At 42.0% G+C, this 18,761-nt stretch overlaps 1 protein-coding gene across 1 annotated transcript in view; it reads left to right on the top strand.

Annotated features, from left to right (window-relative positions):
* The first annotated feature begins 462 nt into the window (after nucleotides 1-462).
* ANXA13 (annexin A13) overlaps nucleotides 463-18,761 on the top strand; it is a 53,026-nt gene continuing 34,727 nt past the window's right edge. The window contains exons 1-4 of the mRNA XM_040432232.1: nucleotides 463-564; nucleotides 8,057-8,132; nucleotides 13,984-14,078; nucleotides 16,304-16,474. Coding sequence (XP_040288166.1) covers nucleotides 550-564; nucleotides 8,057-8,132; nucleotides 13,984-14,078; nucleotides 16,304-16,474 — 357 coding nt within the window. The 5' untranslated portion in view covers nucleotides 463-549. The remainder of the gene's footprint in view (nucleotides 565-8,056; nucleotides 8,133-13,983; nucleotides 14,079-16,303; nucleotides 16,475-18,761) is intronic.

The following is an 18,761-nucleotide window of genomic DNA, read 5'->3' as shown; positions in this document are numbered from 1 at the left end:
GAGTGTAGGCTTTTAGCCAAAGTTATCCCAAGGCTCTGGATGTAAATAAGAAATTCTGTGTGCTGACAGCAATCAGAGGTATTGAAAATAGGCACAAAAACAAAACATATATTATATGCTTTCATTATATGGCGATAAAGGGTCTTCTTTAACATAAAATCTGATCACCTCTTTAAATAAAAAGTCCCTAATGAGTAAGTACTATGGGAAATCAGATTTTCCCGTAGTTTACCTTTAAGATAATGCGTTACGTCTATTTAAAGGAGACTCTCCATTTTTAATAAAGCACCAAGGATTCCTCTAGTCACTTCTTGCCTCATCTATTCAGCTCAGAGTACATTGTGAATTGTGACGAGCGGCTCTAAAAATAAACTCACAGGAGATTTCTGAGTAATTGAAGTTCTGCCGCCATCAAACCTATGTAACGCAGCCCATTAGATAATAGCCGGGGTTATTCATTAATCAGACTCATCTCATAAAAAGGGACTGGGACCATTCCCCGCAGACTCATTATCAACCCTCACCTCCTGCAGAACTACAAAGAGGACCATGGGCAACTTCCATGTAAGCTTTCTTTAGGCTCCACATTGTTTGGGCAGATGTAGCAGAGCCCAATCGGTTAGACCCAGCAAAGAATTTGAAAGATATTGAAATAGTCGATGGTTTTACATAGGACTGCCGGCAGATCGATGACATTATCTGGCAATGGAATGAGCGGACTAATCAGCCTTAAATATGTACACGAGAAATTCAGCTCTGCTACATCTGCACAAGGGATTGATTAATATTTATTATTATTATTATTATTTGCTAATATTACATTGTAATTTATTATGTTTATATCTTTATAAAAAATCATATATTTTTATCTTTACTAAACTGAGAATATTTCTGCTGGATTTTTTGTTTGTTTTGCATTGAATGAACAATAGAATTTCAGGATTCATTTATTTATTTCAAGGGGTTTTCCGAGCACAGCCAAAATACTCATCAGAATACTCTCACGTGGATTTGCCATGGTAATCGGGGGCACAAATCCAAGGCACGGCTTTGTAGTCTAGAAACTGATTCGGCCAAATTGGTCAACTAATTTGATTGTGGTCTGAATGAATTCTACCCAAATTGACAGAGCCTCAATGGACTGGAGAGTTTGGGAATGACCCTCTGAGGTCTCCTATTTTTCATCTCTTGACTCTCAGTTAAAAATTTTTTTTTACCGGTATTCATTTTTTTAGGTCTTTCTTTGCCCAAATTGAATCACCAAAAATGCAGATTTAAATCCATCTCAAATTTTACAGACTTTGCGTGAAATTTGATTAGTTTACAGTCGATTCGCTCATCTCTATACACCGATAAGTGACATTTTTAAATCTGCATGGAGAAAATCACTCTGTACAGTGCTATTATTTGGTCCCTCTATAGTGCTATTATTTGGTCACAGTATAGTGCTATTATTTGGTCCCTCTACAGTGCTATTATTTGGTCCCTGTATAGTGCTATTATTTGGTCCCCCTATAGTGCTATTATTTGGTCCCTCTACAGTGCTATTATTTGGTCCCTGTATAGTGCTATTATTTGGTCCCTCTATAGTGCTATTATTTGGTCACAGTACAGTGCTATTATTTGGTCCCTGTATAGTGCTATTATTTGGTCCCTGTATAGTGCTATTATTTGGTCCCTGTATAGTGCTATTATTTGGTCCCTGTATAGTGCTATTATTTGGTCCCTCTATAGTGCTATTATTTGGTCCCTGTATAGTGCTATTATTTGGTCCCCCTATAGTGCTATTATTTGGTCCCTCTATAGTGCTATTATTTGGTCCCTGTATAGTTCTATTATTTGGTCCCCCTATAGTGCTATTATTTGGTCCCTGTATAGTGCTATTATTTGGTCCCTGTACAGTGCTATTATTTGGTCCCTCTACAGTGCTATTATTTGGTCCCTGTACAGTGCTATTATTTGGTCCCTGTATAGTTCTATTATTTGGTCCCCCTATAGTGCTATTATTTGGTCCCTCTACAGTGCTATTATTTGGTCCCTCTACAGTGCTATTATTTGGTCCCTGTATAGTGCTATTATTTGGTCCCTCTATAGTGCTATTATTTGGTCCCTCTACAGTGCTATTATTTGGTCCCTGTATAGTGCTATTATTTGGTCCCCCTATAGTGCTATTATTTGGTCCCTGTATAGTGCTATTATTTGGTCCCTCTACAGTGCTATTATTTGGTCCCTGTATAGTGCTATTATTTGGTCCCTGTATAGTGCTATTATTTGGTCCCCCTATAGTGCTATTATTTGGTCCCTCTACAGTGCTATTATTTGGTCCCTGTATAGTGCTATTATTTGGTCCCTCTATAGTGCTATTATTTGGTCCCTCTACAGTGCTATTATTTGGTCACTGTATAGTGCTATTATTTGGTCCCTCTACAGTGCTATTATTTGGTCCCTGTATAGTGCTATTATTTGGTCCCCCTATAGTGCTATTATTTGGTCACAGTACAGTGCTATTATTTGGTCCCTCTATAGTGCTATTATTTGGTCCCTCTATAGTGCTATTATTTGGTCCCTGTATAGTGCTATTATTTGGTCACAGTACAGTGCTATTATTTAGTCACTGTACAGTGCTATTATTTGGTCCCTGTACAGTGCTATTATTTGGTCCCTGTATAGTGCTATTATTTGGTCCCTCTACAGTGCTATTATTTGGTCCCTCTACAGTGCTATTATTTGGTCCCTGTATAGTGCTATTATTTGGTCCCTCTATAGTGCTATTATTTGGTCCCTCTACAGTGCTATTATTTGGTCCCTGTATAGTGCTATTATTTGGTCCCCCTATAGTGCTATTATTTGGTCCCTGTATAGTGCTATTATTTGGTCCCTCTACAGTGCTATTATTTGGTCCCTGTATAGTGCTATTATTTGGTCCCTGTATAGTGCTATTATTTGGTCCCTGTATAGTGCTATTATTTGGTCCCCCTATAGTGCTATTATTTGGTCCCTCTACAGTGCTATTATTTGGTCCCTGTATAGTGCTATTATTTGGTCCCCCTATAGTGCTATTATTTGGTCACAGTACAGTGCTATTATTTGGTCCCTCTATAGTGCTATTATTTGGTCCCTCTATAGTGCTATTATTTGGTCCCTGTATAGTGCTATTATTTGGTCACAGTACAGTGCTATTATTTGGTCCCTCTATAGTGCTATTATTTGGTCCCTGTATAGTGCTATTATTTGGTCCCTCTATAGTGCTATTATTTGGTCCCTCTACAGTGCTATTATTTGGTCCCTCTATAGTGCTATTATTTGGTCCCCCTATAGTGCTATTATTTGGTCCCCCTATAGTGCTATTATTTGGTCCCTCTACAGTGCTATTATTTGGTCCCTCTATAGTGCTATTATTTGGTCTCTCTACAGTGCTATTATTTGGTCCCCCTATAGTGCTATTATTTGGTCCCCCTATAGTGCTATTATTTGGTCCCCCTATAGTGCTATTATTTGGTCCCTGTATAGTGCTATTATTTGGTCCCTGTATAGTGCTATTATTTGGTCCCTCTATAGTGCTATTATTTGGTCCCTCTATAGTGCTATTATTTGGTCCCTCTATAGTTCTATTATTTGGTCCCTCTATAGTGCTATTATTTTGTCACAGTATAGTTCTATTATTTGGTCCCTCTATAGTGCTATTATTTGGTCCCTGTACAGTGCTATTATTTGGTCCCTGTACAGTGCTATTATTTGGTCCCTGTACAGTGCTATTATTTGGTCCCTCTATAGTGCTATTATTTTGTCACAGTATAGTTCTATTATTTGGTCCCTCTATAGTGCTATTATTTGGTCCTTGTACAGTGCTATTATTTGGTCCCTCTATAGTTCTATTATTTGGTCCCTCTATAGTGCTATTATTTGGTCCCTGTACAGTGCTATTATTTGGTCCCTCTATAGTTCTATTATTTGGTCCCCCTATAGTGCTATTATTTGGTCCCTTTATAGTTCTATTATTTGGTCCCTCTATAGTTCTATTATTTGGTCCCTCTATAGTGCTATTATTTTGTCACAGTATAGTTCTATTATTTGGTCCCTCTATAGTGCTATTATTTGGTCCCTGTACAGTGCTATTATTTGGTCCCTGTACAGTGCTATTATTTGGTCCCTCTATAGTGCTATTATTTGGTCCCTCTATAGTGCTATTATTTGGTCCCTGTACAGTGCTATTATTTGGTCCCTCTATAGTTCTATTATTTGGTCCCTCTATAGTTCTATTATTTGGTCCCTCTATAGTGCTATTATTTTGTCACAGTATAGTGCTATTATTTGGTCCCTCTATAGTACAACTATTTCATCTCTGTAATAATGAGCTCAGTCATCGCACTGTATGTGTTGTTATGGTCGTTATGCCCTCATTAACGATGCCGGTAATCACTCGTTCATACAACCTCTCATTCCCGATCATCGTTGCATGATCAACATGCCAAATGTTGAGCTAATAAAGAAGAAAATGGCAGTTTGTTATTTGACGATACCTTTTAGGGTCCATTCAGAAGAACGTAAGTGCTCCGTGCCCGAATTGAGGCCCGTAAATGGCAGGTCGGCAATATACGGGCAGCAGCCGTGTGCACTCCGTTTGACTTGAATGGGTCTGCGATCCGCAAGATACGGCAAACGATAAGACATTTCCTTTCTTTTGGACCCCAATGCCTACGGAAGTGCTTCTGTATGTTTCCGATCCGTGCCTCCATGCAAATTGAGCTAAATGAGCCCCAATTGATTTGATTTCAACTGGAATTTTTTTATGGGCAAGAAATCTGCTGGTGTAAAAAGACTCTCTAAAACAGTACATTAGAGAAAAATCCAAACTATCCAGGGCGACAGATTATTGATTAGTCCCCAGCAACTAGTCATTGATACTACCCACCCAGAATAGAGATAACATGCGTTGTACTTTGGACATAGTGCTACCCTTTGTCTGCACGGTCTGATCCATACATGCATTTGATTGTGACAGACAGAAGTCTGGTGAACGCACAGTAATGACTCCTTTACTTATTGATTCCAGCGCCCATCCCATTTATGGCATCTGTGCTGTTATCAGCTGCCAGATAAGGCCAAACTTTAATCAAGGAGGGAACTTACCTGAACAGGTGGGCTACGGGCTTTTATGAGGATATCAAACAGCTTGCCTGATAATCAGACAAAAAGTGCCATAAACAAGAAAAAACATTACTGTTGCAAGCGATTATCGGGAGGGAAGCTGCAGATAGCTAGCCGAGGACACCGCTGCTATTACATGCAGCGATGTCTTCCTCAGCTATGCCATATCTCGTCCCCACGCTGGACGGTGGTGTGCCGGCGGAAGATCGTGATTACACAGCAAATCCACATTTTTTGCATGCTGAAAGATCTGCATAGCCTGATGAACAAGTGCAACAAAGACTCAGTCCGCAAGGGGTCCCTTTAAGATGAGATAAGTGTTTTGTGACGCCAGTCGCAATGAAGCAACAACGGGACAGAGTCCCTTTAAGAAATGGTGTTGGTACCCAGGTGTAGGAATGGCCGAGTGGTATAGGGTGGCCTATAATGTCCCTTAATGTTTTGTGCATGTGTCACAGTGCTCCTACCTGGATACGACTGGACCCTAGACGTTGGCTCTGAAGCAGACAAAGGGGGTAGTTGAATTGGGGATTGGAGAGGGTTGGGAAGAAGTTACTGTGGGAAGGGGGGCCCCATTCAAAAATTTGCTGTGGTGCCCAAGTCATTTATAGTTACGCCAGTGTGGTATAGGGTGGCCTATAATGTCCCTTAATGTTTTGTGCACGTGTCACGGTGCTCCTACCTGGATAAGACTGGACCCTAGGCGTTGGCTCTGAAGCAGACAAAGGGGGTAGTTGAATTTGGGATTGGAGAGGATTGGGAAGAAGTTACTGTGGGAAGGGGGGCCCCATTCAAAAATTTGCTGTGGTGCCCAAGTCATTTCTACTTACGCCACTGGCGCAGGCGCAAAAACAATGGTGAGGTGCTCGTGCGTGAGCTTTCCAGCAGTTGCTTGATGATATTGAAAGAGGAGGCAAAGAGGGGAAGGGAGCAGAGCTCCGATACAGATGGGAGTTGGGCTTTTTTATGCTTATTTGCATGCCAATATAAAGATGGTTTTCAGGGGTAATAAAGAACTAAAAAAGGAACACAACAGTATGTCTGGGATAGGGTGTACATGAGCAACTGGCGGGCCCCAGCGGTGTATCTGCTGGAACAGAGTACCAGGATGTACAATGTAGATGTGGACTTAGCCCCATCTATTGCTGATACTTATCTCCAGGAAGCAGACCATTTATGAGTAAATCTTCTGGCAGACCTTGCTTTTTTACAGTTGTTTGCAGAAGATTAGAAGGTCTTGATGATCGCTCAGTAAACATTATGTTAAGCTATGCCTTGTGCAAATATCCTAACATAATGGAGCCTATAGCATTGTAAGCCACTGCAGTGATGTCATGGTGCTGACCTGGTAAAAAGCCAGGCCCAACACAGAAGTTGGGATAGGTAAATTAAGATTAATGAGGTGGACGGTATGTTGGATGCAGTACGGTAGCGTAATATGGCACTAATAGGGTACTTATTGGTACTGTGTGGGATGAAGAGGGTAATTCTGGGAACTGTATGGCACTAAAAGTGTAGTTCTTGCCACTTTGTAGCACAAAGAGGGAACTTTATGGCACTGTGTGGGACTAAGAGGGTAGTCCTTGGCACTGTGTGGCATTAAGAGGGTAATTTTGGGCACTGGCACTGTATGGCACTAAAAGGGTACTTCCTGACACTGTGTGGCACTAAGTGAGTACTTCTGGACATTCTGTGGCACTAAGAGGTACTGTTTGCACTATGCGGCACTATGAGGGTACTTCTGGGCACTGTGTGGCACTATGAGGGTACTTCTGGGCACTGTGTGGCACTGAAAGGGTACCTCTTAACACTTTTGCACTAAGAGGGTGCTTTTCGACACTGTAGCACTAAAGAGACACTTCTGAGAATTGTGATACACCAAGAGGGTAATTCTGGGCACTGTATGGCACTGTGTGGTACTAAGAAGGTAATTCTGGCCACGGTGTAGCACTCTTGGGCACTGTATGCTACTATAAAAAATAGTAGAGAAAATATATTATTACTATCTCATATTTAGACGACGTACAACTTCTTTTTAGTAAGTGGCACCTTTAGCTTAGTAAGGCTACTTTCACGCTTGCGTTGTTGTTTTCCGGTATTGAAATCCGGCAGAGGATCTCAATACCGGAAAAAAAAAATTCAGTTTACTCCTCATGCATTCTGAATCAGGATGTCTTCCGTTCCGGCAGCATTCCGTTTTGTGACCGGACACAAAACCAGTGCGAGCTACGGTTTTATATCCGTCATAAAAATGGAAGAAAACAGAACCGGCACTGAAAACAATGTAAGTCAATGGTGACAAATCCGTTTTTTTTTAGGAGCCTAAAAACTGCACCCGTCACCCATCTACTTTCAATGTATTGCGGATCCGCAATACACTGGCACCGTTCCGTTGTCATTCCGCATCACGGATGCGGACCCATTCATTTCAATGGGTCCGCAAATCCGGAGATGCGGAACGGAAGCACGGAACACTACGGAGTGCTTTCTGGGGTTCCGTTCCGTGCCTCAGCACCGCAAAAAGATAGAACATGCTCTATCTTTTTGCAGAACGGAGGGATCGCGGATCCATTCAAGTGAATGGGTCTGCAATCCCCATGCGCCTGCCCCACGGGCATGGGACACCAACAGTCGTGTGACCAAGCCCTTAGATAGATAGATAATAGATAGACATCTGCCGTTTGAACGTACCCTGAATGGAATCACCGTGTTCAGCCACGTTCAAGTGGCGTTTTTATGCCACCCTCAACACATTCCAAAAAGGAGTGCCAGGGGTGTGATGGGGCATGGTCATTTATGCCAGTTTACGTTGGTTTTGATAAATGACTCCTATTATGTTCCAATACTGCCAGTAATCCATGATCAAATATTCTTTTTTAATATATCAATTTTTATTTTCTTTTTTCAGCCAACCATCCGGCACCATCATGATTTTAATGCAGAAGGAGATGCCAAGAAGCTGCACAAAGCTTGTAAAGGGCTGGGTAGGTGTCCAATATATGAACTGCTCCGCAGAGTCAGCAACCAAGGTGTAACTTAAAGGGGTTTTCTGAGATTTTAATTCTGATGATAGACTAAAGGCTGCAGGAGAGCAAGGTGCCTTCTCGGACAGCTGATCGGTGGGGGTCCCACCAATCAGATACTGATGACTAGGGAGGTAGCTAAAGGCTCAGGGGCCCTGGTGCGAGAGTTCAGCTTGGGCCCCCCTTCCCTCAGTGCTTTGTGGCCAGGGGCAGGGAAGCACGTAGCCTTCATGCAGCCTGAGGCAAGAATTTTTTACGACACCTCCCCCCATGCCAAATTCTTGACCTAACCCCTACCCTCCAGCCAGAGGTGCAACTTGACCAGCATGAACTTTCTATAATACTAGCATTGTCTTATGTGGCACAAGGGTCTTTGGGCCCCCTCAGAAAAGACACACAGTCCGCACAGCACTATTCTTGCACTCTTTCTCCTCCCATGAAAATCCCACTTTTTTTAGACCTGGCGTGAGTGGGGAAAAGTCTCAGATTGCAGCGCAAAGAACCTTAGCGCCACAATCTGCGCCAGAAATACACCTAATATAGACATCTTTCTGTTAGTAAATAATTCGCTAAGACTCTCAGACTTTGAGAAACAAGATTCTCTGGTCCGATGGAACCAAGATTTTTGGCCTCAATTCTAGGCATTTGGAGGAAGCCAGACACTTCCCAATACCATCCCTATAGTGAAGCACGGTGGTGGCAGGATCATGCTGTTAGGGTGTTTTTCAGTGGTTTGGTCAGGGTTGAGGGAAAGCTGAATGGAGCAAAGTATAGAGATATTCTTATTCTTAAAGGGGTTTTCCGGGTTCAGAGCTGAACCTGGACATACCCATATTTTCACCAAGGCAGCCTACCTGATAAGAGCATTGGAGCATTTCATTCTCCGATGCTCTCCTTTGCCCTGCGCTGAATCGCGCAGGGCAAAGGCATTTTCAGGAGATCCAGTGACGTACCGGGCTCTCCTTAGGGCTGCCAGGCAGAGGCTTCCACCGAGCAGTGAGCCCGGTGATGTCACCGGCACTGATGGGTGGGCTTTAGCACTGCCCTAGCCTGTAAAACGGCTAGGGCAGCGCTAAACCCAGCCCATCAGAGCCGGTGACGTCACCAAACACACTGCCGGGCGGAGGCTTCCGCCCAGCAGTGAGCCCGGTGATGTCATCGGCACTGATGGGTGGGCTTTAGCGCTGCCCTAGCCTGTTAAACGGCTAGGGCAGCGCTAAAGCCCGCCCATCAGAGTCGGTGATGTTACGGAGCACACTGCTGGGCGGAAGCCTCTGCCCTGCAGTGTTTTATTGTAAATAAAAGAGCCCTTGCCCAGTGCGATCCTGCACAGGACAAGGGTGAGCATTCGAGCATGCTCCGATGCTCTTTTCAGGGGGGCTGCCTGGGTGAAATTATGGGTATGTCCGAGTTCAACCCCTTTAATGAAAACCTAATCCAGAGAGCTCTGGACCTCAGACTAGGCCAAAGGTTCATCTTCCAACAAGACAATGACCCTAAGCACACAGCCAAGACAACACAGGAGCGGCTTAGGAACAACCTAGGTTTGAATCCGACCAAAGACAACCTCTGCATGGAGTTTGTATGTTCTCCCCGTGTTTCGGGGGGTTTCCTCCCACACCCCAAAGACATACTGATAGGGACCGTAGATTGTGAGTGCTCCATTGGGGACATCTTGAGGATAATGTCTGTAAAGCGCTGCGGAATATGTCAGCGCTATAGAAGTGCATAAAATAAATACATAAAAACCCTCTGCGAATGTCCTTGTGAGTGGTCCAGCCAGAGCCCTGACTTGAACCCAATGGAACATCTCTGGAGAGACCTGAAAATGGCTGTCCACTGACGGAAAATCCCCAATCCAGGTGTGGAAACCTTGTGGCATCATCCCCAAGAAGACTGGAGGCTGGAATCTCTGCCAAAGGGGCTTCAGCTAAGTTCTAAGTGAAGGGTCTGAATACTTGTCAATAAGTTTGTCCTTCTCAATACATTATCAATAATTTCTAGCGTTCTGGTTTCACGTCCTCATTATGGGGTACTTAGTGCAGAATGACGGAGAAGAACTTTTTATTTTTGCACAAGGTCTTAGCACAACAAAATAAGAAAAAAAGGGAAAGGGTCTGAAGACTTTCTGAATGCTCTGTATGTACAGTACAGACCAAAAGTTTGGACACACCTTCTCATTCCAAGAGTTTTCTTTATTTTCATGACTATGAAAATTGTAGATTCACACTGAAGGCATCAAAACTATGAATTAACACGTGGAATTATATACATAACAAACAAGTGTGAAACAACTGAAAATAGGTCATATTCTAGGTTCTTCAAAGTAGCCACCTTTTGCTTTGATTACTGCTTTGCACACTCTTGGCATTCTCTTGATGAGCTTCAAGAGGTAGTCCCCTGAAATGGTTTTTACTTCACAGGTGTGCCCTGTCAGGTTTAATAAGTGGGATTTCTTGCCTTATAAATGGGGTTGGGACCATCAGTTGCGTTGAGGAGAAGTCAGGTGGATACACAGCTGATAGTCCTACTGAATAGACTGTTAGAATTTGTATTATGGCAAGAAAAAAGCAGCTAAGTAAAGAAAAACGAGTGGCCATCATTACTTTAAGAAATGAAGGTCAGTCAGTCAGCCGAAAAATTGGGAAAACTTTGAAAGTAAGGGCTATTTGACCATGAAGGAGAGTGATGGGGTGCTGCGCCAGATGACCTGGCCTCCACAGTCACCAGACCTGAACCCAATCGAGATGGTTTGGGGTGAGCTGGACCGCAGAGTGAAGGCAAAAGGGCCAACAAGTGCTAAGCATCTCTGGGAACTCCTTCAAGACTGTTGGAAGACCATTTCAGGGGACTACCTCTTGAAGCTCATCAAGAGAATGCCAAGAGTGTGCAAAGCAGTAATCAAAGCAAAAGGTGGCTACTTTGAAGAACCTAGAATATGACATATTTTCAGTTGTTTCACACTTGTTTGTTATGTATATAATTCCACATGTGTTAATTCATAGTTTTGATGCCTTCATAGTCATGAAAATAAAGAAAACTCTTTGAATGAGAAGGTGTGTCCAAACTTTTGGTCTGTACTGTATATATAGACAGCCCGGAACAACCTCACTGGACTGAATGTTATGCATGATACCATTCCCACCAAGCATTTCAGGTTTTCGTTCCTTGTACTTACACAACTGCTGCCAGTTAAATCACCTACGTTTGGTCTGTAGAGCCCCTAGTGACCAAGCTGTATATTGCCACAGGTATTACAATACTGTCAAATCCTGCTCCTTAGTGACAGACGATAGCCACCTCTGTCCGCATGTACTGTCAGCAATAAAGTAACCGTTTAGGGATTGTGCACACGACTGTATGTATTTAGCGGATCCGCAAAAAAAAAAAAAACATAGATGACATCCATGGGACATCCGTATTGCATGCATTTATTATTATTATTTTTTTGCGGATCCATTGTAACAATGTCTGTTACGGACAACAATAGGACGTGTTGTTTTGCTGACCCATTGAAGTGAATGGTTCCGCACACGGAGCTAGAAACAAATATGTTTGTGTGCATGAGCCCTTAGTCTTCTGTTAAAGGGGTTGTGTCACCTCAGCAAATGGCATTTACCATGTAGAGAAAGTTAATACAAGGCACTTACTAATGTATTGTGATTGTCCATATTGCTTCCTTTGCTGGCTGGATTCATTTTTCCCTCACATTATACATGGCTCATTTCCATGGTTACGACCGCACTGCGATCCATCAGTGGTGGTCGTGCTTGCACACTATGGTGAAAAGCACTGGACCACGCGCGCTCCCATGGCCCCGGCCACCAGAGAGGCCGGCGCCTTTTCCTAAAGTGTGCCAGCACGACCACCGCTGTGCAGGGTGGTCATAACCATGGAAATGAGTAGTGTATAATTCAGCCAGCAAAGAAGGCAATATGGACAATGACAATACATTAGTAAGTGCCTTGTATTAACTTTAGCTACATGATAAATGCCATTTGATGAAGTGACACAACAACTTTAGGCTAAAAGCACACGTTCAGGATTCATGTGCGGAGCATCCGCACTGAAATCCGCAGGTGTTCGCAGGCAAATCTGTGCGGTCAGTCCGCATCAATTGGTGCAGATTTGCGTGCGGATTTGGTGCGGTTTCGGTGCGGATTTTCCGCATGCGGATTTTACTAAGTGAATGAAGAAAATCCGGTCAGGAAAAATAAAATAAATTGACATGCTACGGATTTTAAAATCTCATAGAATAAAATGTACATGACCTACAGTGCGGATTTTCCGCACGCAAATCCGCGCGGAAAATCCGCACGCAATCCTGATCGTGTGCATTTAGCCTGATGCATTTAACCCTTAGGATACCGGAGGTTTTTTTGTTTTTGAGTTATCATTTTCTTCCCTATCTTCCTTGAGCCATAACTTTTTTATATTTCCGTTCACATAGCTGTATGAGGGCTTATTTTTTGTGGGACAAGTTGTACTTTCTAATGCGATCATTAATTATGGCATAAAATGTAGTGGGAAGCAGTAAAAAAATTCCAAATGCCGTGCGAACAAACAGATTTTGTTCGCACGGCATTCCATTTGCGGCAAAACTGACCCATGTCCTTCATTATCTAGGTCAGTACGAATACAACGATACCACATATGTGTATGTTTTTCTGTCTAAATAGTGTAAAACTAAATTAAAACTTTGAAAAAAAATTTTTTTACATCACCATATTCTGACCCCCATAACTTTTTAATAGTTTTATCTACTCAGCTGTGGAGGCTCATTTTTCGCGGGACAATCTGTAGTTTTTATTGATACCATTTTGGAGTGTGCGTGACTTTTTGATCACATTTTGTTGCATTTTTTTGGGTAAGAGAAGCAATGAAAAAAATGGCAAATTGGCCATTTTGATCCTTTTTTCCGTTACGCCATTCGCCGTATTGTAAAAATATTTTTATATTTTAATTGGTCACGGTGATACCCATGATGTTTACATTTTTCGTTATTTAGGTATTTTTTTTATTATTATTATACGAAAAGGGGACTGATTTAAACATTTATATATATATTTTTTTAATTATATATTTTTTTACATTTTCAAAAAAAAATTGCAATGATTTTGAAGCTCATACATGAGCCTATAAAATGCAGCTTTTATTTTTTAATTTTGAACAATCATAGATTTTTAAACTGGACATATTCGTAAGAATTGCTTATTTATTATGTTGGCCTGCCATCTGGTGGCCAAAATAAGAATTGCAGTTTGAATGCTCTCAGCCTATTTCAGCGAGACTGAGCGCATTCAAACCAATTACCTGCATCCCCATCGGCCGTGGGGGATGCCGGTAACACTCCCGGATCTTACTTGATCACGGCATCTAAAGCCTTTAATTACCGTGATCTGCATAATTGCCGCAGGTCTCTGCTATTTCGCTACCAGGCCGTGTTTGCCTACAGCGCTGGCAGCTAAAGGGTTAAAAAAATAAAAAAATATATATAGTATACAGCAACCACGCAGTCCTATATGTGGTCTGACCCTGAATTCATCTGTCTGCCTCCTCTTGTATTGCCTGTGGAAGGAGGTAACACAGGACTGCAGGGTCAGACTACAGGGGGTCTGCTTGTAGTCTGCTGCCATGGAGACACATAGGTCTGCACAGGAGCTGTGTACACAAAACAATATGATAGTTTTAATCAAGATTATTTGCAAAGTTGATTCTCTTCATAGGAAGGGTTAGGTACTGAAGGTCGTGGATCCATCCCGATCGCCTCCTCACACTGACTGACAATCATCTTTCTCTTGTATTTCATCAGGAACCGATGAAAAAGCAATTATTGAAGTGCTGGCAAACAGATCTTCTGAACAGCGACAGCAAATAAAGCAAAAATTCAAGACCATGTATGGCAAGGTACAGTGTATTGTGTACTAAGAGTAACATTCACGCTAAGAGCACCTGTCAGCAGGATCAACTCAATCAAACCAGGTACTCTATCTGGTAGGGTTGATACTGCTGATTAAAACGAAACCCTGCCTTGTGAAAATCGGTTGCAGTATCCCTGAGAGAAAAAAATAATACATTTATTATTTATGCAAATGAAGGTTTCAATGCACAGGAGGGAGGGGCCTTGACCTCAGCTTTCCTCCTCTGGCCACGCCCCTCTGTGCCCTGGAGCCCTCATTGGCATGAAGAACAAGGCTCCATTCACACGTCCGCAAATGGGTCCGCATTTGTTCCGCAATTTTGCGGAACGGGTGCGGACCCATTCATTTTCTATGGGGACGGAATGGATGCGGACAGCACACAGTGTGCTGTCAGCATCCGCATTTGCGGAGCGTGGCCCCGATCTTCAGGTCCGCAGCTCCGCAAAAGATAGCAGCTTGCGGACAAGAATAGGCATTTCTATAGGGGTGCCGGGCGGGTGTGTTGCGGATCCGCAATTTGCGGGTCCGCGACACACCACGGACGTGTGAATGGAGCATTAGGGTCCATTCACACGTCCGCAATTTCGTTACGCATTTTGCGGAACGGAATTGTGGACCCATTCATTTCTATGGGGCAGCACGATGTGCTGCCCGGATCCGGAATTGCGGATCCGCAGTTCCTGGTCCGCAATTCCGATCCCCAAAAAAATAGAACATAGCATTTTCTATTAAGTGCAGGCGATGCGCGGTCCGCAAAATGCGGAACGCACATCGCCGATATCTGTGTTTTGCGGATCCACGGATCCGTGGATCTGCAAAACACACACGGACGTGTGAATGGACCCTAAAAGTCTTTTTTTTCTTTCGAAGGCCGCAAACAGTTTTCACAAGACAGGTGTCATTTTAACCCTTTCAGCCCCTCAGTTTTTACGTTTTCGTTTTTCACTTTTTTTTTTTGGTCTTTTTTTTACATTCATAAACCTGTACGAGGGCTTGTTTTTTTGTGGGACACGTTGCACTTTATACTGCCACCATTTACTATTGCATACCATGTAGTGGAGAGCTGGAAAAAAATTCCAAATGATGAGGGTGAAATTGGAAAAAAAATATATATACGCCATTCCGCAACAGTTTTATGTTTTTTTTTTTGTTTGTTTTTTTAACAACACTTACTATACGGTAAAACTAACTTGTTAGTTTCATTCTCTGAGTCACAGTGATACCACATATATACAGTTTATATAGTTGTGTTTTAATACTTAAAAAATAAATGAAAACCTTGAAAAAAATAATTTTGTTCCTTTTTGTCGCCATATTCTGACCCCCTATAAATGTGAATAGGTCATTTTGACTTTTTTCCCATTTTGCCGTTTGTCGTATGGGATTAATATTTTTATACTTTAATAGTACGGGGGGTTTCGTGCGCAGCAATGTCCATATGTTTATTTTTATTTATTTCGTTATTTTTGGTGTGGGGAGGGGGTTACTAGAATATTAATATTTTTTACTTTTTTTATAGTTTTGAAAACATCTATTTTTATTTGATATTTTTTGCACTTTTATTTTATAGTTCCCATGGCGCATTAGCACTGGAGTCTATGAGGATTACACTAATGGGCAGACTGACATTCCGCTTCCCCCGATCCTCACAGACACTCAGGCCTATATTCCGCGACCCCCTCAGAGGCCTTGGTCAAACGTGTGCACAGGTTCTGGGTCGCGGAATATAGGCCTGAGTGTCTGCTTGGTTAAATCAGAAGACACCCGTTTGCTCCAGAGCTGCCGTAACTTTATGTCACATGTCGGGAAGGGGTAGGGTCAACCCTATCAGACAGTATACCTGGTTTAATAGGGTTGATCACGCTGACAGTTGCTCTTTAAATCTGTCTCAAGGAATTAAGCCTCTTATTATAATAACTGAGACCTTCCATGCCATTTAATTATGTGGTCGCCCACCTTTGAGCCCAGCTCTTTTATATCCTGTTTACAATGTGGAGCCCAAAACTGAATCCCATATCTGAGATACGATTTATAAAGTGGTAATATTACATTGGGATTATGGCTTTTTATATCTTTTAATACCCTCTAAAATCATATTTTCAGCTGCTGTCTGACATTACAACCAGAATACCCAAGTCCTTCTCTCGTTCGGTCGGCATGATCACATCTTCTGCCATTCACAATCTTTTGCCTTATTATTGTTTTCTTCAGGAGTTAGAAAAAGTATTAAAAAGTGATCTAAGTGGTGACTTTGAGAAAACCGTCTTGGCGTTGCTTGACCGCCCCTGTGAATTTGATGCAAGAGAACTCAGAAAAGCCTTGAAAGGAGCAGGAACCAATGAATCTGTGCTGGTCCAAATCCTGTGTACAAGAGCCAACCAGGTACTGCGTCCTCATAGCTTATTCGCTTTTAGATTGTCCCCATCTTTGTAACCATTTTCATTGATTTAATTTTAACGCATATAAAGGATATCTGCAGCAACTTTGCAAACAGTCCTGATATTTTACCATTTTGCTCATTCAGCTACGATGCAAACCTATGTGCTTCCATGGAAACTGACTACGAACAGAGCCTTTGTGTAGTCAGATCCTGCAGCCTGCCCATTTTTGCTTACAAACAGTATCAGGCCTCCTGCACGCGACTGTGTCCGTTTTGTGGTCCACAAATCACAGATCATCAAAACATGGATGCCAGCCATGTACTTCCCGCATTTTCATCTGATAAATGTTCGCTCGTTCATTGGGTGATCGGCTGCACCTTTAGACGGGCAGAATGTCAAGAATGAGCATGCGCAGATACGTTAAACCCTGATAATCTGCCCGACTATCGCGCCATGTAAACCCAGCATTAGTGACCCTTTAAACCCCCTGCTGACTCTGTCCCAATCTACAGAGCAAAGCTGACAAAAGCTGCAGAAAACAGGATATATAAGCCCATCGTGTGTGCTAAAGTGTGAAAAAAAATAATATGAAAAATAATTACCCCCCACCCCCAATAAAACATTAACTAATATGTCATTGGCTGATAATACTCTTTGCTATACATGGTCATGTGGGATTCTGGATATTGTTATAATATACTATCAGTTTGCTATTAGACTTCCCATGGTTTAATGAAAGAAATGACTGGGACATAACCATACCAGGGTACTCTTTATACAGAAGAGACAGAGAAGGCAAGAAAGGAGGAGGAGTGGCCCTGTATGTGAAAGATAGCATTAAATCTAACCTAATACAAGTTGGTGAGGCCAACATAGAGTCAGTTTGGGTTACGTTGCAGTTTGCTAACCATGCCGTAACTCGTGTAGGTGTGATATATAGACCACCTGGTCAAGTTAAAGAACTAGATGATCTACTAGTTGAAGAAATAGCTAAAATGACAATGAAAGGAGAAGTTATCATTATGGGAGATTTCAATCTTCCAGATATAAACTGGAAAACCAAAATAGCAAGTTCTACCAGGAGTACAGATATTCTAAATTCCCTACTGGGGTTATCTCTACAACAAGTGGTTGAGGAGCCAACCCGGAGGGAGGCCATTTTGGATTTGGTATTCACAAACGGGGATTCGGTATATGATGTCATTGTAGGCGAAACCTTGGGATCTAGTGATCACCAGTCAGTGTGGTTTAATATAAGAACTGTGAAAGAGTCCCACCACACAAAAACAAAAGTTTTAGATTTTAGAAAAACAGACTTTTCAAAAATGAAATTAGTCATAAATGAGTCCTTATCAGACTGGAACGGATTACATGGAGTCCAGGAGAAATGGGACTACTTAAAAGGTGCATTATTGAAGGCAACAGAAAATTGCATTAGACTTGTCAGTAAAAGCAAAAAAAGGAAGAGACCACTGTGGTACTCAGCAGAAGTGGCCCAAATCATTAAAAATAAAAAGCTAGCATTTTGTAATTATAAAAAAACCCAGAGCAATGAAGATAAGGAAATCTACAAGATTAGGCAGAGAGAGGCCAAGCAAGTTATAAGAACTTCTAAAGCGCAGGCAGAAGAAAAACTAGCTCAGTCTATGAAAAAAGGGGATAAGACATTCTTCAGATATATAAATGAAAAAAGGAAATTAAAACAAGGAATAACTAAATTAAAAACAAAGGACGGAAGGTATGTAGAAGAGAATAAAGGGCTAGCCGACTGCCTTAATTAATACTTCTGTTCAGTTTTTACAAAAGAAAAAGGAGAAGGACCTCCACTAGAAAGGATGACTATTAAATCGTTTGATGCATGTATCTTTACAGAGGAAGATGTTCTAAGTTTGCTGTCTAAGGTGAAGACAGATAAGTCACAGGGGCCTGATGAGATACACCCAAAATTATTAAAAGAGCTTAGTGGTGAGCTGGCAAAACCGTTAACAGATTTATTTAACCACTCATTAGTAACAGGAGTCGTCCCGGAAGATTGGAAATTGGCAAATGTCGTGCCCATTCACAAGAAAGGTAGTAGGGAGGAATCGAGCAACTATAGACCAGTGAGTCTGACATCAATAGTAGGCAAATTAATGGAAACCCTATTAAAGGATAGGATTGTGGAACATCTAAAATCCCATGGATTGCAAGATGAAAAACAACATGGGTTTACTTCAGGGAGATCATGTCAAACAAATCTTATAGATTTTTTTGACTGGGTGACTAAAATAATAGACGGTGGAGGTGCA

The sequence above is a fragment of the Bufo bufo genome, chromosome 5 (genome assembly GCF_905171765.1).
Source record: "Bufo bufo chromosome 5, aBufBuf1.1, whole genome shotgun sequence".
Classification (NCBI taxonomy): Eukaryota; Metazoa; Chordata; class Amphibia; order Anura; family Bufonidae; genus Bufo; species Bufo bufo.
This window is presented reverse-complemented; position numbering and strand designations above follow the sequence as displayed.